Source organism: Sceloporus undulatus, chromosome 6 (genome assembly GCF_019175285.1).
Source record: "Sceloporus undulatus isolate JIND9_A2432 ecotype Alabama chromosome 6, SceUnd_v1.1, whole genome shotgun sequence".
Taxonomy (NCBI): Eukaryota; Metazoa; Chordata; class Lepidosauria; order Squamata; family Phrynosomatidae; genus Sceloporus; species Sceloporus undulatus.
The window spans coordinates 107,131,909-107,151,355 of NC_056527.1; the positions used below are offsets into that span (position 1 = coordinate 107,131,909).

At 43.6% G+C, this 19,447-nt stretch overlaps 2 protein-coding genes across 5 annotated transcripts in view; both read left to right on the forward strand.

The window, feature by feature from the left end:
* LOC121934300 (C-Jun-amino-terminal kinase-interacting protein 3-like) overlaps nucleotides 1-9,451 on the forward strand; it is a 36,567-nt gene extending 27,116 nt beyond the window's left edge. For both annotated transcript variants that reach the window (XM_042474668.1, XM_042474669.1), the window contains 9 exons: nucleotides 11-161; nucleotides 1,907-1,987; nucleotides 2,123-2,190; nucleotides 2,284-2,432; nucleotides 3,425-3,596; nucleotides 4,741-4,851; nucleotides 4,948-5,067; nucleotides 7,615-7,731; nucleotides 8,322-9,451. In XM_042474668.1, coding sequence (XP_042330602.1) covers nucleotides 11-161; nucleotides 1,907-1,987; nucleotides 2,123-2,190; nucleotides 2,284-2,432; nucleotides 3,425-3,596; nucleotides 4,741-4,851; nucleotides 4,948-5,067; nucleotides 7,615-7,731; nucleotides 8,322-8,422 — 1,070 coding nt within the window. In that variant the 3' untranslated portion in view covers nucleotides 8,423-9,451. The remainder of the gene's footprint in view (nucleotides 1-10; nucleotides 162-1,906; nucleotides 1,988-2,122; nucleotides 2,191-2,283; nucleotides 2,433-3,424; nucleotides 3,597-4,740; nucleotides 4,852-4,947; nucleotides 5,068-7,614; nucleotides 7,732-8,321) is intronic.
* A 1,616-nt stretch (nucleotides 9,452-11,067) lies between these two features.
* The window catches only part of FAM71E2 (family with sequence similarity 71 member E2), a 19,529-nt gene continuing 11,149 nt past the window's right edge, over nucleotides 11,068-19,447 (forward strand). For all 3 annotated transcript variants that reach the window (XR_006104810.1, XM_042477072.1, XM_042477073.1), the window contains exons 1-6: nucleotides 11,068-11,772; nucleotides 13,131-13,291; nucleotides 14,479-14,648; nucleotides 14,760-15,009; nucleotides 15,844-15,944; nucleotides 18,174-18,214. Coding sequence is in view for 2 of the 3 variants with exons in the window: in XM_042477072.1 (XP_042333006.1) it covers nucleotides 11,754-11,772; nucleotides 13,131-13,291; nucleotides 14,479-14,648; nucleotides 14,760-15,009; nucleotides 15,844-15,944; nucleotides 18,174-18,214 (742 nt within the window). In the remaining variant the exon portion in view is untranslated. The remainder of the gene's footprint in view (nucleotides 11,773-13,130; nucleotides 13,292-14,478; nucleotides 14,649-14,759; nucleotides 15,010-15,843; nucleotides 15,945-18,173; nucleotides 18,215-19,447) is intronic.

Consider the following 19,447-nt stretch of genomic DNA (forward strand, 5'->3'; position numbering starts at 1 on the left):
CCCTTTCCAGGCCTTAACATCCCTGACAGTGAGAGCCCAGAGGTAGAGCCAGAGATTCTTGAAGATCCCCTGGCGCCTGGATCTGACAGCGAGGATGAAACACGGGAGATGGAGGCAGTTGGCACAGAACCCACCATCTGGTTTGGAACCCAGGAGGGATGGTAATTGTGACCCGCAGTGTAGGGTGGGGAAGAAACAAGAGTGGGGAAAGGTTTTTGGTGCAGGATTCTCCACCGTCCATGGAATTTTCTTAAAGTCTCTATGCAGACTCAGCCTTTTCCTATTCTGAACACCACCAAAAAGTACCATATGAGTGTGCGTGGCAAGCTATCTTTCTCAGTTGTCGCTGTGGCCAGCCATTGTCCCAGCTCTACTGTATTTATTGATGGGTGATTTTGTCAAATTTAGTTTTGCTCAGATTCTCACTTGACCATATCTAAGCCCATTTGCATCAGATTGTGGTTATCTTTTGGGCGGTGGACGGTGGGTGATGGGTGCAGACGATATCCAGGTGATAATTCCTGCAAATGTAATTCCTTCATGTTTCCATTTACAGTACATTTTTCAAGCCCACCTTCTTTATATGTTGCTGTTATGTGTCTTCAAGTTTATCTCATGGTGACACTATTTTAAAATTTTCTTGGCAAGAGTTATTCTGAGGAGGTTTGACATTGTCTTCCTTTAGGGCTGGGAGAGAGTGATTTGCCCAAGGTCTCACAACAGGTTTCCATGGCTGAGTGGGGATTTGAATCCTGTAGTCTCCAGCACTCTTAATCCAACATTCAAACCACTATCTCTCTTTGGCCCTATACAGACAGGCCAAAATAAAGCTGCTTCAGGTCACTTTGGAGGTATGCTGTTTACATGATGCATGGGTCCCAAGTGTCCAGAAGCTGCACCAAAGCTGTGCACCAGTCCTTAGGACTGGATCATAGCTTTGGTGCGGCTTTTGGGCTCTTAATATGCATGAATTATTTAAACAGAATACTTCCAAAGTGACTCGAAGCAGCTTTATTTTGGCCTGTCTGTATAGGGCCATAGTATGTTTTTTTAAACTGCTCATTTTGGGGCATGCCACTTCAGATGTTTAAATTTTACAAGCAATTTCCCAGGTAATTTTTGTATACACACACACACACTACACATTGCTATTTTGTGTGGTATGGTGGTGGTTTGTGTATGCATTTGAGGAAGTGCAGATTGTGAATTACATCACATGCTTTAGAGATGTATGGATTTTGCAGGCAAACTGTGTTCCAGATAGTGTTTTGGTTCAGGAAGAACAAATTTAAGATGGTTTCCAACACTGAGTCAAACAAAGTATAGCTTTAAAAATCATTATAATAAAAAAGAGTCAAATAACAATAAAATAAACTATCCCATTAAAAAGTGCTAAAATAAAACATTTAAAAAATAATGCTTTGAATAAAAGTACAGCAGTCCCCCATTTTAACAAACCTTTCTCTGACAACCAGTTTATTAGTCAACAACAAAAGAAAAAGGTCTGTGCTTGCCAATAGAAAAAGAACAGAATGAGGACCAAATAAACCTCCTCTGAGAGGCAATGCCACAGCCTGGGAGCAGCCACTAAGAAGGCCTTTTCCCGTGTCATTGCCAAATATGCCTGTAATAGTGGTAGGAAGAAGAAAAGGCCTTCCCTGGGGATGTTAAAATGAAGCCATGCTCACTGAACAAATCTTTTGCTCATCCCAGTCATAGTGGGAATCCCATGATAGACCACCATGTGTGTTTTTACTGAGTCTGCCCAGTGTCAGCCAAAAATTCCAGTTGCCAAAAAAAGGAGCAGTAGAGGCAGGCGGGTTGAAGCTGTGATAGGGCTGGGCACAAGGGCTCGGGTATTTGCTCTTGTCGGAAGTTCCCTACTCTCACTTTTCTTCTCTCCCAGTATCTATATTCACTCTGCAAAGGCTGACTGCCGACGCTGCCGGGGACGAGTGCAGCTGAAGGATGCTGTCCATTGTATTGTGTGAGTATGCAACCTTTCAACATTCTCTTAAAAGGCTGGGGAGCCTGATATGTACCCTTTGTGGGAGTTGTACTCTTTGCCAGTCTGGTGCTCTTTGACATTTCCCTTGTCTTACATCTGATGTCTTTATTTCAGCCATACCCAGGGCCGTGTAGTAGCTGCATTAGGGGACGGATCTCTGGCTATTTTTCACAGGAACCTGGGTAAGCCCTGCTCCTATCCTTCCTTCCCTTCTCTCGTTTGGCTCATCTCTGCCTCTGTCAGTCTAGCTTATTAAATTTCCTGTCTTCCCTCAGTCCGGAATTGGGATTTGCGTACCCCACGCCTGGTCGACTTGGGAAGGCCACGGCGCTCCATCCGTTGTGTCCTTCCTGTGCTGGACCGGCTGTGGTGTGGATACGGAAACCGGGTCTATGTGCTAGATCCTCGTACAGCTCGCATCCAGGTGAGTGTCCAAAGTTTGAGCAGTTTTGGGAAACTTTGAAATCCAGTGTGGCAAACTGAAATGGTACAAATGACTAATTTGAGATGACTGGGGATCTGTTAGGACAGCATGGGGAACATATGGTCCTGTAGTTGTTGTTGGACTGCAACTCCCATCAGCCATAGCTACAATGCCAAATGATGAGGGATCATGGGAGTTGTTGTCCAACAATATCTACAGGGCCATGTGTTCCTCACCCCTTTATTAGGATCTGGCCAGCATACTGGATGTTGGAACAAGATGGCAGGGGTGTGTGGATTGGTGAAATAATGCTAGCCATTCAGAGTAAAATGTGTGGATCTCAAGGGGCAGTAATATAGCTCACAGTAATATACTGTGAGGGGTAGAAGTTTCAAACCTTCAGAAAGGCATTAGCTTACTAGCCCAGGTGAAAAAGATTCAACCCACACCAGCTCCAGCTGGGACTGAGGAAGACCTACTTGAAACCCTGACAATGTGCTGCCAATCATTGAATAACCCTAAGCTGAGTGGATCAATGATATGACTTGGTAGAAGACAGCTTCTAGTGTTCCTATATAGTCTGGAGTGCTACTTGTGGATGAGTAGAATCATAACAGAATTTCCTGGGTGGGTCTCTTGGGATCATTTCTAGAGAGAGCGCTATGAGATCAACTGTGACTCTTGAGCAAGAAACAAGAGTTCAACAATTGGCTCTAGTTGGGATAACTCAGAAGATTATTAGAATTCAATCCCTAGATTTGGAGGATCAGGGAAGATGTGTGGTTCCCCATGTGTTCTTAGACTGCAGCTCCTATCATTCTTCACTTTTGGTTATGCTGGTTGCAGGGCTGATTGGAGCTGCAGTCCAAAAAATCCAGGAAGATCATTCATTCTCTGCTGTATGAAGTTGTGCATTTGTTTGTATGTGGGAAGGAGAGGGGAAGGTTTGACTCTAGCTGTCCTTTGCAACTTCCTGTTTTCCTTTCTCCCAGCGGTACTTTGAGGTGACCTCACACCCAGAAAGCCAAGTGCGGCACATGGTGGCAGCCAGTAGTGGCGTCTGGGTCTCAATTCGTTTGGATTCCTCTCTGCGCCTCTTGCACGCAGAGACTGGGCAGCCATTACAGGAAGTGGAGCTGGGCTCCTTCATCACCCGTATGCTTGGTGAGTGACCAGGAGTTGGAAGCTTTGGACCTTTTGCTGAGGCCATGGGGTGCATGCTTGAGGTGCAGAAAGGAGGGTGAGCAGGGCAGAATATGTGCCACTTTACCTATGGGAAGGAGTGGGCAAGGTAAGATGTTGGCCACAAGCAATTATGAATAAAGGAGAATAGAGATACAGGATATCAGAAAGAATACCCAGGACTTGAAGGTGTATTAGCTACAAAGTGCTCCCTATCTCATAATTCTCCCAAACTGAGGTGAACATTTTGCGCTACTTTCATGCCACAAATCCTGGGTTTTGTGCCACCACAGACAAGTATGTGCTGAAACTTAGGCGCGTTACAGACCGCCCTAAAGCAGGTGGTCTGCCACCGCCATCATTAGCTGCGCCGAGAAGCCCCAGCAGCCAAACCGCGAGGCTTCCTGGCACAGATAAAAAGAAGTGCCGAAATGGCGCTTCTTCTTCGGACCCGGAAGTGGCACCGCGAGGCACAAGTCACGCACTCGCGACGTCACTTCCGCCACGCGATGTGGCATCCGAGACGTCAAAATGTGCGGCCCCTGTGTGGACGGGGGCCGCCATTTAGTACACGCTCCACATGTACTAGGATCAGGGGCCATGAGGAAGGTAAGACCCTTCCTAACCCTAGCACGCCCCTTTCTAACCCTAGTACGCACGGAGCACGTACTAAATGGCCGTTTGTAATGCGCTATAGTATGTGGGTTAGCTAAACGTTTCTCTAAGGGCAGTGAGGTTTGTATAAGGCTTTCCACCAACAGAAACATGAGATATTCCTTCATCAATCCTATGACTGTTTTTGTGAGTCAGTAAGTCACACTGTCTCAGTCGCAGAGGATGGCAATGATAAACCCCCTCTGAAGAAACTTGCCAAGAAAACCCCATGATAGGTTCACCTTAGGATTACCACTGTTGGAAACGACTTGAAGTTACGCAACAACAAAACCAAGCCTGGACTTCCTGGACATAAATAGTAGTTGACAATCATCTCTGGTTTAGAGCTTAGTAAAAGGGTTTAGGATCCTTTTGGATGACCATTCCCAGAATTTTCCACCCAGCATAAAGTTTGTTCTTGGTCTTCTTTCCTTCTCTCCATTTTCCCTTCCCACCATCCTCTCCTTTCCAGGACCAAGCAGCCTTAGTTTAGCCTTGAACATCTCAGCACTTGGCGCTTTTGGGAAACGGCTGTGGGTTGGCACATCTGGTGGCACCATCATCTCTCTGCCCTTCACCTCAGGTGAGCCTATCTGTGTAACTGTGGGTGCAGAAGTACACAGTGCTTCCCCCTGCTGGCTAATTGTGAGAATTTCCTCTTGGTTCTCTGTTTTCCCAGAGTTTGCTGGAAGCTCAGAGCCTTCCTCCACTACTAGTATCCCTTACTGTGCCATGGAGCAAGCACAGATCAGCTACCACGGGCACCGTGATGCTGTCCGCTTCTTTGTCTCAGTCCCAGGTAACCTTCGTGGAAATCTGGATTCTCCTCCTTGATTCATTGGAAGAAGAATGGAGTTGTAAACATATGGGAGGAACTTAGATCCAGGAATCCTAAATTGTTGGCTTTATTACACACACACACACACACAAGCAATCTGTTTGTTTAGTGCTTTAAAAATGTAACACAGCTGGTCTCTTTTCCAAGAAACTTAAAGACTGAAATTTGCCATAGGAGGAAAACAAGGGAAGGGAGGCAGATGGAGTAAAGAAGGAAGCAATACACAGTTGTTCAACATACATGTGCTTAGGTTTAGCTGTATAGCAGGGGAGAACATGTGACTCACCAGATATTGTTAGACATTAGACTATGTCAGCCTTAGCCAAAACAGTCAATGTTGAGGGATGAGAGGAGAGGCAGACTTAATGATATTCTGTGGAGCCAGTACTGGAAATTATTCCAATTCTATAGAAGGCCCGGTACAGACAGGCGCATTGCAGCGTGCCCATGACGTGCTAGGGTTGCTCGGGGGCGGGGTGTGCACATGCCCTGCAACCCTAGCACGTCATGGGTGTACTGCAGCTGCGCGGCACTATTGAGATGGTGTGCACAGCGATGACATGCGAGTAGCGCAGCATCCAAACGGGGCTGTGCCACTGGCACGTCATCACACCGTCGCTGGCACTTTGGCACAGTGCAAGTACACTGCAAAAAAGGAGCCACTTCCGTGCGCTCCTTTCTTGCTCCTTAACAGCGTTGCACAATTTGGTTGCTGCGTGCTGCTGCAGAGCAAGGAGAGGCGTCTCCCCAGTGTCTCTCTTTGGCGCTCTGTACCGCACCGAAGTTGAGTTAAAGTGGGTCATGGAAATACTGGGGGAGGAGGTGTGAGCAAAGCTTTAGTAGAGATCTTCAGAGGGATTTGAATGGGGAATTAATATTATGGGAAATAATTGTGAGGTAATTCCAGACATCAAGAGTAGCAAGGAGAAGGGGCAAAGTACTCTGGGTAGCAATCCTGCTCCCTCTTGTGATCTGTTGATATGAATGGTACTTCAGTATCCCTTTTCAAATGCAGTCTTCTGCAGATGTAGTTTCCTTTGAGGAGGACAGATGTGGAAGAAGTGGAAGGATTTCTGTTGACTGAATTAGGACCCTTTCACACAACTGTAGTACTATGATACCACTTTAGCTGTCATAGCAATATCCATTCAAATCTTGGGGTTTGCAGTTTGGTCAGGCATTTAGGCTCTCTCATTGAGAATTATAAATAGCAAACCCCAGGATTCCATAGTTTGTTACCAAGCATTTTAAGTGGAATCATGGGATATAGTCTGCAATGCAGGAATCGGATGTTTAAGAGGAGGGAAGTGAAGTTTTCAGTGATGGAAGACTAGACAAGTGGGGGAAGTTTAAGGAAGAAAGCCTAGTCTAAGGAGACTTAGGATATGGCCTAGGTGAAAATACAGAGTTTCATCATGTCAAAGAAGAAAGGCTGAAAACAGACTAACTCTTAGAAGGAAGCAGTTCTAATTTATTATATCAGGAAGCAGGGTTAAAATACATATAATAAAATTTGTTTAAAATCAGTAAAACAGGTAAGGACTAGAAAAACAGGAATTTCACATTTAGCTTTTCAATGGCAAAGTACATAAAATACTTCCAGTACATAAAATGCCACTAATTAAAATATTTGAGATAATAAAAATATCCTGGCTTGACACCCCCATTCCATTTTAGGCTTTCCTAAATAGGACCCAAAAGATAACCAAGGGCATGAACAGACAGGCCAAAATAAAGCTGCTTCCGGTCACTTTGGAGGTATGCTGTTTAAATAATACACACATCTTAAGAGGCTAGAAACTGCACCAAAGCTGCACTCTAGTCATTAGGACTGGAACGTGGCTTTGGCGTGGCTTCCAGCCTCTTAGGACGCATGCAGCATTTAAACAACATACCTCCAAAATGACCTGAAGCAGCTTTATTTTGGCCTGCCTGTTCGGGCCCTGAGTCTGTATCAGCCACATTTATTTGGGGAAGAAGTTCCACAGCTTGAATGCCACAGGTAGAAAAGCCCTTTGTTGGCATTTGATCTGTGATGGTGGTGGCACTTTAAAAAGGATTTGGATGGATAATTTTAATGTTCAGGCAGGTAGATGTAGAAGCTTGACACAGTTGGACTATAACTGCCATCAGTCCTAGCCTTGTGAGGGATTTTGTGAGTTGCAGTCAAAATAATGTCTGTCAGGTTGCCAAAGGAGAAGGGACTTGGCTTTGAAGATAAAATCCAACCCCTTGAATTGAACTCAGAACCAAACCAGTACCCAGATTTCTCAAAACAGATGATAGAAAATCCCAGCTAAAATCTTAGTGTTGTGAATGAGTTGTAGCTTCCAGACCATCTTTGAGGACACGTCTATTATGGTAGACTGGAAAACTTGCATCTAATCACTGAATGAAAGCCAAGATTCTGTGACTGCGGAATTTTGGAATACATACATTATGCTGGGGGGGGGGAGTGACTGGTTATATATAAAAGTTAAGCTGTGACTGGTCTTCTGCTGTCTGCAGGGTGTGTGAATCCTTCCTCTTCTGAAAGTGCTCAAGAATTGCACAGCCAAGAGAAGCTGAGCAGATGCTGCAGCTTGGTACTAAGCGGCGGAGAGGGGTATATAAATCTCCGGATAGGTAAGGACATTGCTTTACAACAGAGCTAACCAGCCATAAAAGGCCTTGGTGCCCCCATGTGGTCTCTTTAATACATAAAATTGGGAGTGATCTGGGGACTTCAGGGGCTGCAAAAGGGGGTTGTAAAGCTGCATGCAGCCTACAGGCTGCCCTTTCCTTGGCCCTGTTTTGCAGGTCTGTGTGGCGAGGGAGTTTGTGATATTCCACTTGGTTATCTTAGCAGAGGGGTGGGCAATTTTAGTGTGTTCATGGGCCAGTTTTCTGTCCCTGGAATCATCTGAAGGGCTACATGAGGTGCCAATAATGAAATGACATAAAATAAAAGCCCTAAATGGCCCGAAATCCATTTCTGGTTTTGAAAAACCTGTGTTTTCAGAAGGTGAATTGCAATTTCTGGAGGCTTCCAAAGAAATGCAATTGACTCTTTGACAAAGCAGAAAAGGGCTCATTTGGGGGAGTCAAGGGCCACAAAAATTGCCTTGGGGGCCTCATGAAGCCTCAGTGCTGCCTTTTGCCTATTCATGTCCTACTGCCAAAGATAATGTCTTCTCCGACCTCATGTGTACACAATATTCCTGTGTAACCCATAGGAGATGACACAGATGAGCGCTATGGTGACTTGCTTTTCCCGAACCCACGCCTCCGTCGAGCTGAGCGAAGCCACCTGATCGTCTGGCAGGTGCAGGCCTGAGGTAGCCTCAGTGGTGACGGTGGACACAACTACTGCTTTCTGATGGTGTGGCTTGAGTTCCCCCTCAGAAGGAATGGCACGTTTGCCCTACATCTTTTCCTCACTGTCACTTACCCTCTTTCCCCTCAACTTGGTTATGGGATCTGCAGGGTTTGAAGAATGATTACTTAAAACATGCACAGACCAGTGAAGTGGATAAAAGCCATTTGGACACCAGGATTGTTTTGTAAACTTGGAATCTGCAGCTGGTTGGTTTTTGTGATTTTTTTTAATTCCCCCCTTTTTAAAAAATCTCTACTTTCCATTGCTTTTAAACAGGATACAGCTGTGTAATAAATACCTCTACTCTCCTTTGGACTGCCCTTCCCATTTTCAATCCTGCTGCATTTCCTCACTCCTCCCTTTATTGCACACTAGTAGCAGTTTACCCCTTACTGGATAGTTGGGTGAGAGCCACAATTCAGAATGCCTAGGGCTTTTAAAAGAGCTATTGTACCAGTTGGAAATGACAAAATGGACTGTTCCAGTGATTTGGATTGCAAGAGACCAAGAACTAGGGCTTCTGGACAATTCTGGAAGAAGAGGCATGCCCTAAGTTGATTGAAATGACAACCTTCACCTGGCCTTTTGCCTTCTACTTTTGAGCATGTTTTTTCCCGATGTGTTTCTGATTCTGTGGGTTGGAACCTGGGAACAAGACCTGGAGGATCTGGAAGTAACAGGCATGGACTTGGCAGTGCCTGTCAACATAAGCTGTAGCACTACTCAGATTAACCTCAAGGGGAGCCCTTTTGTCTCTTCATTGCTCTAGAAACTGAACAGGGATTGGTTGCTTCCTGAAGCTTTTGAGTAAACCTGATCCTGCCTGAAGCACCGGAATGACGCCAAGGTCAACACACTGTGCTGTTAAATTTCTCAGGGTTGCTGTTTGTTGTTTGTCTTGTTTCAGCAGGGTAATTAGGGCCTCTGGCAACATCTCAGGATCTTTTTCTGTCAGATGGTTTCTCAATAAAGCTTGACATTTATTTATTTAGCCCATCCTCTTGTTTGCACTGGATACATGTGGATACTGTGGATACATGTACTTTCTCCGAAGCAGCAAATAAACAAGTCAGAAAGTAGGGCACTAACGCCTTTAGAGTTGTTCTAATAGGCAAGAGCCAAATCAGAATCTTGCAATGCAGCTTTGGCAGTTCCAGAGAAAAGGAGGATGGCTTCTTTTGGAATTGTGGTGGGAAGTATGTTGAACCCCTTGTGAAGGCCTCACTAATAGGTGGAAATGAATTAACTGAGACTCTTATACTTTGGACCTATCATGAGACAGCATTAGAAAAGATGATCATGCTCAGCAGAGTGGAAGGCAAGAGGAAGACTATTACAGGTGGATGGACTCAGTGAAGGAACCCACAGCCCTGAATTTGCAAGATCTTAACAGGGCTGTCAGTCACAGGAAGTTGTGTAGTCTCATTCATAGGCTCACCATATGGTGAAGCCAACTTGATGGCGATTAACTACTACAGTAAGTGTGCCAGCATGACATAGTGGTTTGATTGTTGGACTACAGCTCTGGAGAACAGAGATTGATTCCCAGCTTGGTCATAAAACCCACTGGTGACCTTGGGCCAGCCCCATGCTCTCAGCCTCGGGAAGGCAATGGCAAACCACTAAACAAATCTTGTCAACCCCCCCCCCCCATGATAGGTTCACTTTAGGGTCTCCATAAGTTGGAAATGACTTGAAGGCACACAACAAGTAGGAGTGAATAGGGTGGTGATGTGTTGTGTCAAGACATAAGCATGCATACATACACCCATTCATGCAAACATGCACTATGCCAGCAACACATATTCTTTCTCACATCCCTTCATCCCTACCCCCTCCCAAACAATCTGAACAAGGTAGGAGCAGGGGAAAAGCTAATGGAACGGGAGCTTGGCCACCCCATTTCACCATCTGCTTCAGAAAGTTAGAATGATGGCAGCTGGAAGATACCAGTTGCCAAAAATTGGGATCTAGATGGCACGGGGTCTCTTGGGTGCTGTCATGGAAGAGTCTTTGTTGATGTTGTTGTTATGTGCCTTCAGATTGTGTGCAACGTGTGATAAATCTTACAGTTGTTTTGGCAAGATTTATTCAGAGGAGGTTTGTCATTGCCTTCCTCTAAGATGTAAGTGTGTGGCACAATGGGTTTTCATGGATTCGGATCCCAGGCTCCCAAAGTCAGCGCTACACTCAAACCACTACATTATGCTGGCTCATGGAACTGTGTAATGTAATGTTTGGTAAAATGGTAGGCAACTGTGTGGCCAGGTAACCCTACAATGTTGGGGGAGGAGATGAGAATGCTGCAGCAAAACAGTCATCTTGAGCTATACATTGAAAAGGAGCCCTGGCACAATGGTTAAATGCTGGTACTGCAGCCATAAGGTTGTGAACTTGATCCCAGGGCTCCATGGTTGACTCAGCCTTCCATTCTTTTGTTGGTTGGTAAAATGAATATCCAGCTTGTTTGGGGCAATTGGCTTACAGATTGTAAACCGCTTAGAGAGTGCTGAGTTCACTGATAAGCAGTATAGAAATGTAAAATGCTATTGTTATTGCTACATTCTCAGCCTGAGAGGGGGAACTGAATATTCAGTGTTTTTAAAAACATCTAGCTGGGGAGAACTTCAGGTATATCCTGATCACCAGGGCCCAGGTTCTGTGCCAGTTAATGGCATCCACATGCCACTTTCCCATGGAGGTTGGGTGTGAACTATGCTTGTAGTAAAGCGCCCTCAGGATGATATATAAACCAATGCCCCAGCACCCTCGCTCTTGGAACGGCAGTTAAATCAGTGTCAAATTATTTCTGCAGTGGGGATGCAGTTTTCATCTGTTAAATTCTGGGGTGGCATGCTTTAACCTTAGGATTTTACTGCTGTCCAGTGTTCGGTCTTAAATGTGAGCACTTCATCCCTGTCTTGAATAAGGCAAAATCCTCCACCAGTTTGGGTCCCTTTTCCCATCTTTGCTTTGAACCTTCTCTGGTTCATTCAGCTGCCCAGCAGCCCAGCCCTTGGTTTCTCAGCTGATGTCATAATATGTGAGTTTGTAGATCAACATTCTGCTGGAAGAGTATTACCCTTCCGCTGGTGGGGAAGGGCCCGCTTGCAGAGAAGAGAGGCCTCCATGTCCACAGAGTCCAAGAGCCATGAAGGGCATGGGGGCAGCCCAATCCCATCCAGAACCATGGGCGAATATTTTCTGTGCTGAAGAAGGACCCTGCTCCTGTGCCATGAAGATCAACAAGGCCTTATAATCTGCCCCCGAGTCCTGCTCAGACACAGCCATGGTCACGAGGCCTCCAGGTAGGAGCGAAGAAGATGCTCTGGTTCTTTGAGCTGAGAAGTAGGGAGGAAGCTAGTGCATTGAAACCATAGAACATGGTAGGAGGTTGGTTTTAATGAAATCATCACAACATTTAAAGGGGAAGAAGATTTAGGATGGGGTTTTTGCTTCTGCTTCTGCTGAGGATAGAGGCATTGCTACAAAAAGAAGACATTACTATTTCCAAAAAGAAATCTGTCCTCCCATGAAATTTTCCTTCAGTCCTCAGATTTCTAGCATTGCAATAACTTAAAACAACTGTGTGCTGAGCCTTTAGAAATACAGTTTAGGCATGTAATTGAAAGAGGCAGGCAAAAGCACCAAGGGAATGTGAGAACAGCAACTGCTAGTTCTAGGTGTGAATGTTTTTCAGTGTCTCGTTTTATGTAATGCTAGACATTTGAGGACCAAGGGAAATTTCAGTTTGGGAATAGAATTCTTATAAGGGGATGCCCTCATTTTGCCCCCTTGTTCCATACCTCTGACTTAGGGGAATACCGCCGCAGACACAGTGAACATACTCATCCTGTACTCTTGGAGTTTGGAGTGGGACTGTCTGTGCATGGACAGTTTATCCTGTTGCGTACATCCAGACCAGGCTAGACATTTGGAGAATTAAGCAAAATTTCATTTGGGTATTTGATAATCTGAAAAGTCCCCACATGTCAAGATTGTCTTATATGCCTGAGAAAGGTAAGTGGCTGTGGTGCTACCTTTCACTGAAGCATGTGAAAGATAGCACCACATCCACTTGAGTTGCCCAAAGCTATTGACACTTGTTAGGTCTGGCACTTGTTACTACTATTGGCACTTGTTAATTCTGGATTGCAGAAATCTCTTTGGAGGAACTGATTATTTAACTTCTGCTTCTGGTGTCTCTGTCTCATTCCTATATGATTGTTCAGGGAGATGCTTTAAAAGAGACATGTGATGGTAATGGGGAGAAAGGGGCACACAAAGAGCAATGATTACCTCGAGCTTTCTCAAGGTAAAGTACAAGAGGACAGGCCTCTGCCCCAAGGATCATAAAATAATAGATTATTCAAGACAGAGGCCTGTTACAGACAGCCAAAATAAAGCTGCTTCGAGTCACAGTGGAGGTATGGTGTTTTCAATGATGGCATGCGTCCTAAGAGTCCAGAAGACCACACCAAAGCCACGCTCATCCTTAGGGCTGGAGCGTGGCTTTGGTGTGGCTTCTGGACTCTTAGGACGCATGCATCATTCAAATACCTCCACTGTGACTCGAAGCAGCTTTATTTTGGCTGTCTGTAACAGGCCAGAGAGACAAGTCTTGGCAGGGGAAAGTGTGTATCTTTACTTATTTTCTGTCTCCCAGGAAAGCCACTCAGGAAAGGCCTGCAGGATTACCCTGATTTTATGAATGATGAAGCTTTCAGTGGCTGGGCTCCATCGCCTGGAAAACTGCGATCTGTTCTGCAAAGGGCTGAGTATAACCTGTTAGGAGATGTACCAATCTTTGAAGGAAACTTTGTGCAGGTGACCAACTGAGCACATCACCTCCAACTCAGCAGGGATGGTCCCAATTAATCCTTATGTCTTCCCACTTTTTCAGCTGCTTTTAAAATACTCCAGCTTCTCTTTTCTCCCATTTTCTTCCCTTGTCCTCAGCTTATTTCAATTGCTGCAAACTGAGTTCAGAAGTAGCTTGCACTTGATTAACTCATCAGGGATAGAGGAGGGGAGGAGGTAGAATCTTGTTTTTCCCAGTAGGCTTAGGCAAAAGCAAACTGCTCCAGCCTCTCCTAGCTTGGGTGTTCCTCCTCAATAACTCTAATGTTGCTCGGCCACACATGTCCTAGTTTTCGTGTGTAATGGCCGAATCCATTTCTAAAATTACAAACCATAAGAAAGAAAATTAGAAGCCTTGAATTTGTCCATCAACACTGAACATCCAACACAGAGTCTGAGCTGGTGGACATCCAGGTTGTCTGGTCACAGTCTTCCCCACTATATTGGATTGTATTTCTGTTTTAAGTATAGTCACCTTTATTTGCAACTATGCATGCGCATTGTGAAGAGCAAGGATGGTATAATGGGTTGAGTGTTAAAGTGGGACTCCAGAAGACCAGAGTTTGAATCCCCACTTAGCTATGGGAAACTGCTGGATGACCTGTTGGGCATACCACAATCTCTCAACCTCAGAGGAAGGCAAAGGTAACCCACTTCTGCACAAATCATACCTGGAAAATAGGCTGACCTCATGTTCTCAGTAAGACAAAAATGACTTGAAGGCATGTAACAACAATCATCCAACTTTGGATATGCAAAGGAGACTGCTTGTGACCTCCTTTCCCCTTTTATTTTTGGCTATGCCAATGGTACTCAAGTGTTTTACCCTTGGGAACTCCTTTGACATCTACATGAGGATGTTGCCCCCTCTGCACTTGACATAGTAGATAAATAAAAGTATTTTGTTTATTTAGTGTGTGTATTTTCATTTGCACATTCATCTCATTTGCATATTTAACATTGTATAAAAATAACATTGTTCAAATTAAAACAGTTTTATTTACGTAAATTCTATAGGACTATGCCATAATGCTTACTCTAATGGGTTTGCCTTGCACAGCAGGTTGCATGTATCTGCTGCATTTGAGGGCTCCCTCCTGCTGGCACCATTTTTGTTGAGAGACACCCCACTTTTGGCTCTCTTCCCCTTGCAGGTGACCAGGAAAGGTGAATATATTGGCATCCACAATCACCCCAATATAATCATCATGGGTATTTTGGCCAGCAGCCCCAATATGCTTCTTCCAGACCTGATGATCATTGCTCGGGAAAAAGAAGGAACAACAGCTACAGTCCCAAAGTCTAGAGATCTAGAAATCACTCGGTGAGACTGGGGTAATTCTGCCCCGCCCCACCCCCGCCGCCATTCTGGCACCCATCCCTTTCCAGAAAATCCCTGAGATTCTTAGCCTGGTCTTTTCCTCTTCCTCTTTAGGGTGATCCCTCTAAATCTGGTGGAGATTTTTGTTCAGAACGTGGATGAGCGGAGACTGAAAGTACAGTTTGTAACAGGGCGAAAATACTACCTACAGCTCTATGCTCCTGGCAGTGATGAGAAGACCCTCTTTGACCAATGGATCCGTCTCATCTACTTGTTGCATGTGGTCCAGGGAAAGATCGCCTCGAAGGAATCCGGGCTTCACACAATATGGAAGCGTGATAGTTTGCAGGCAATGTCTACAAAGGTGAGCATTGTTGAAGGATATTGCCAGGAAAGAAAAAGGGAGCGATGACAACTTTGCTTGTCCTCTATCCCGCTAGAAAAACCCATCCTTATTCATATATGCAATAATTCATCAGTCTTGTGAGATTTTACCCTAACCCACTTCCAAATGCCAGATTCTTGTCACTCATCCATCTATATTTTCATGTACCTCAATGTGTAGTCCTGAAAAATCACCCATCCACCTGCCTGACTCTATTGCTTTTCCCATTCATCTCTATCCTAACCTCATCTTATTTATATTTGACCTTCTTTATGATTATGATTATGGTTTTCCTGTTGCCTTGTATTTTAAATATTCAGTGTTTATACTGCCCAGAGAACTTTGGTTATGGTGTGATTTTAACATCTAATACATAGATAAATACATCTCTGCCAATCTCTTATACTCAGGGTGAGAATGAGGAATGCTGTGCTTTGACACACGGTATATTTTTGAACTCAGCTCCCAGAAGATCCAACTAACCACCATGGTCAATAGGAAGGATTATGGGACTTGTGGTGCAAAATATCTGGAAGGCCAAAGCTTCCTCACCTATACCTTAAAACATGGATTCTCTCTGGTCTATCCATCAACTTCCTTTCCTGTCTGACCTGTTCATTCTTATCATCCTTTTACATAATAAATTCACCAGCTTGCTTGTTTTTAATTGTGTTTTTTTAAAATATTGTGAAGCTGCTCTGAGTTCCAGTTCTGGGAAAAGAGCGGGAAATAAATAAATAAATAAATAAATAAATAAATGCCCCAGAAACATCTGCTGCATTTGCCTGACTTTGTTCTGTCCTCCCTTGACAGCACTGGCTCCCGGTTATCATGGATAAAAAAGGGTCCACCGAAGGCATGAAAAAGCATCTAGAGCAGGTTTATTCTGCCTCCAGGGAGTACCACAGCTCCACGTATGTATTTGTTGTACTTCCAGGGTGGTGGGGTGTATGATCCTAAAGTTGCTTCAAGTTGGAAAAAATAATTTTATGGGCTTTGTCTCCCCAAATCCCTCAGCCAGCATGTGACAGCATGATTCTGGGAGTTGTAGTCCAGAGAAGTAACTTGGTTTGTTTTTAAGGAATATACGATATCTTTATTCAGCAAATTCTTATCTACAATCTTTACATACAGTGTTATTGTGCATTATATAACAATGAATTGCATTACATTACATTACACTTAATTTCTCATTATTTATTATTATATCTTGCTTCTTAACTTTTTTTACTTTGTCTCCTATCACCCACCAATTCCACCCTCTCAACTCTTCTATCCAAAACACTATATTTGTTCATCCTCCATTTACTTGATTCCTTCCATTAGTTGCTGAAATCTGTAACTTCCTCTGGCTTTCCTTAATTTTTTCCTTTCTTTCCATTTCTTTTTACATTATTCCCTCAAACCTTCTCTGCCGTCTCTATCTTCTCATATTCTTCTTTACTATTTTCCCTCCCTTTCCTTATCCTTTACCTCCATCTTGTTCTCCTATCTTTTCTCCTCCTTTCCTTTATACTTTTTACTTTTTCTTCTATGTCATCTCCTCTTTTATTCCATCCAACACTTCCTCTTACTCTCTCATTTCCGTTCCTTTCCCCTCTTATTTTCTTTCCTCTTCTTCTCATTTTCCCTGTACCTTCTTCCACATGCTTTCCCCTTTCCTTATTATTTCCTTCCTTTTCCACTTCCATTTTAAAGCTCTGTTCTAGCAAAGATGCCATACAAGGGGCACCAAATTCCTTACCCTAAATTCCTCCCTTTCTTTGTAGCTACTTTTACCTTTGGAGGAGAGAGATGGGAGACCAAACAGGGAACTAAGCACTGAATTTGTCTTTTCTTTAAATGCAGACGCACTGTGCGCATAAAGAGAGCACACATATTGCCCTTTCACAATACATAAATCTAGCATTATGATTCCACTTTAGCTGATATTATAACATCCTATGTAATACTGGGATTTGTAGTTCAGTGAGGCAGCAGAGCTCTATGGTTGATAATTTTAAATCCCCCTCCCTAAACTGCAAATCCCAGGATTCCAGAGGATGTTGCCCTAACAAAGTGGAATTATAGTGCTATGATAGGCAAGTTGTGTGAAAAGGTCCTTTGTATTTGTATGTGTGTGTATAAACAAGGGCCACTAGATGGCACTGGAAAATAAAGCCAGCTTTCATCTGTTACAACTCAGCAATTTACAATAACATCCAAAATCCATGAAGCAGCAATACCTTTAGTGCACCAACCAAAAATGCTCAAAATACCTCATGCAAGTTTCTGAAGCTCCCCTGGTTTCTTCATCAGACAAATGTATTAAAAATCATAAAGAAGAAGAAAACCCAGAATGTTAGAGTCATATGCCTACATTTTGATAAGATGAGATGTTGTTTTTATTGCTGTCAGTTAAGGTGGGTAGGGTTGGAAGGATTATCTATGTAGGAAGTGGTCACTTTTGGAGACAAAAACTCCACAGTGTTGCTTTAAAATACTGTACATTTTAATGTTGCTGTTTTTTAAAAAAAACAAAAAACAAAATTACAGATACAGTATTCTGGTGCCTTTAGGGTGTTTGGGCATTTTCTTCGTAGACTTGTTTTTCTATTTGCCAGGAATCACCCAATCTTTTCTGGTGGTTGCACCTGTTAAGGAGAGACGTATTCCATTTTAGGCATCCCTTTTTTACCATAAAGTTGCTGAAGTTGTCATTCTCAAGAGACCAAATTCCTTTCTAGTTTCTCTAAAAGTTAATTTTTCAGAGCATCAACACAGAAGCATCATGCCTTCCAACTGTCCTGATTTAGTAGAGACAATCCCAATTAATCCTCTGTTGTATCATTTTTCAGCTGCTTTTAAAATGGCCCAGTTAGTCTCTCTTCCATTCTCTTTCCCCCCTTTCTGCAAACTTAGTTAAAAGTACAAAAGTAGTTTGCACTCAACTCAGCAGAGGGGACAGAAGAGGAAGGGATTTCTTTTTCTACCTAACCACTAAAGGTACAGATGCCTTCTCCAGTTTTCAATCTGGCAATCCTAAGAGCAAACTGCTGCCAGTTAAGAAGGACACCATCATATCATGCTTGCAGAGCTATCTGGTTTGGGGGTATTTATGGTTTTGGTTTTGTCACGTTCTCATCCATGCTTTTCCACTGCAGGGAGAGTGATCTAACTGCGAGGGAGAACTTCTTAAAACCAGGTGAGGTAGTGGCGTCTCTAGGGTTGGCATCACCAGGTGTGGTAATTCATGGTGTCACCTTTCCATTAACCTCCTCCCAAACCACACCATACAGAATCTTTAGTAATGTTTTTTGTACTAATGCTACTTGTAGATTGTAATTCCCATATATCATTGACTGTCATGGCAATAGTTGTGGCCTAAACAACTAACAAAATTAAAATTATACCTTTAATGACAATATCATGCACACAGCCTAAATGTATTTACATGTCCATAGTTTCGTGTGGTTAAAATGAAAATGGTAATGGTTTTGTTTTTAAAAATAAACTTTTTAAATGAGTTTTTTTTTTAAAAATTAAACTTGAGGCCTTTCCTTTTCCCACCCACTGAGCTTCATCCCACTCATGCCTTCTCTTCCACTGAGCTCCAGTGTTTTAAAGGGATGTGGGCGAATGCCACAGCATGTATGCCAAAAGGCAGATGTTTGGGGAGCAGTGGTGTCATCCCACCTTAGAGGGTCACCTGGTGTGTCCTATATCCCCTGCACTCTTCTAGCGATGCCTGTGAGATAAAGATGAGAACATCAAAAGTAGGACCATACTTAGGTTAAACCGCAGCATCACTCTCTTATAAAACAGGGGGAGGAAGCTGGAATTCCCATCCACCCAAATGCCTCCCTATGATGCCCTTTTTCTTTCATACCTGAGTATCAGAAAGCCCTACAGGGCTTGGGTCCAGGTTACTTACGGGAGTGCTCTCCCAGTAAAGTCCTGCCCGCACTCTCAGACCTCTGGGAAGAATTTACTGCAGCCGCAAAAAAACCAGATTGGCTGCAGCTTCCCAGAGGACTTTCTTCTCTGCCACTCCGAAATTGTGGGATGCCCTGCCAGAAGAGATCCGTCTTATCACCACCCTAGACACCTTTAGAAAGGCTGTCAAGATGGATCTCTTCCCAGACTGACCTCCTAAAGAAAGAAAGAAGAAAGAAGTACAGCCCATCTGTCTTCAATCTGCCCACTCCACTTAGTTTATCGTTAGGTAATTTATTGATGGAATTTTAACTGTTATTGAGTTTAATTAATTGGAATGTTGGGAGGGTTAGGGGTTGATATATGTTTTACTATGTTTTTCTCTTTGTGTTTTGTATTTTATCTCTGTTGGAATCCCTCCTTGGGAGAGGTGGGAAATACAAATAATAATAATAATAATAATAATAATAATAATAATAATAATAATAATAATAATAATAAT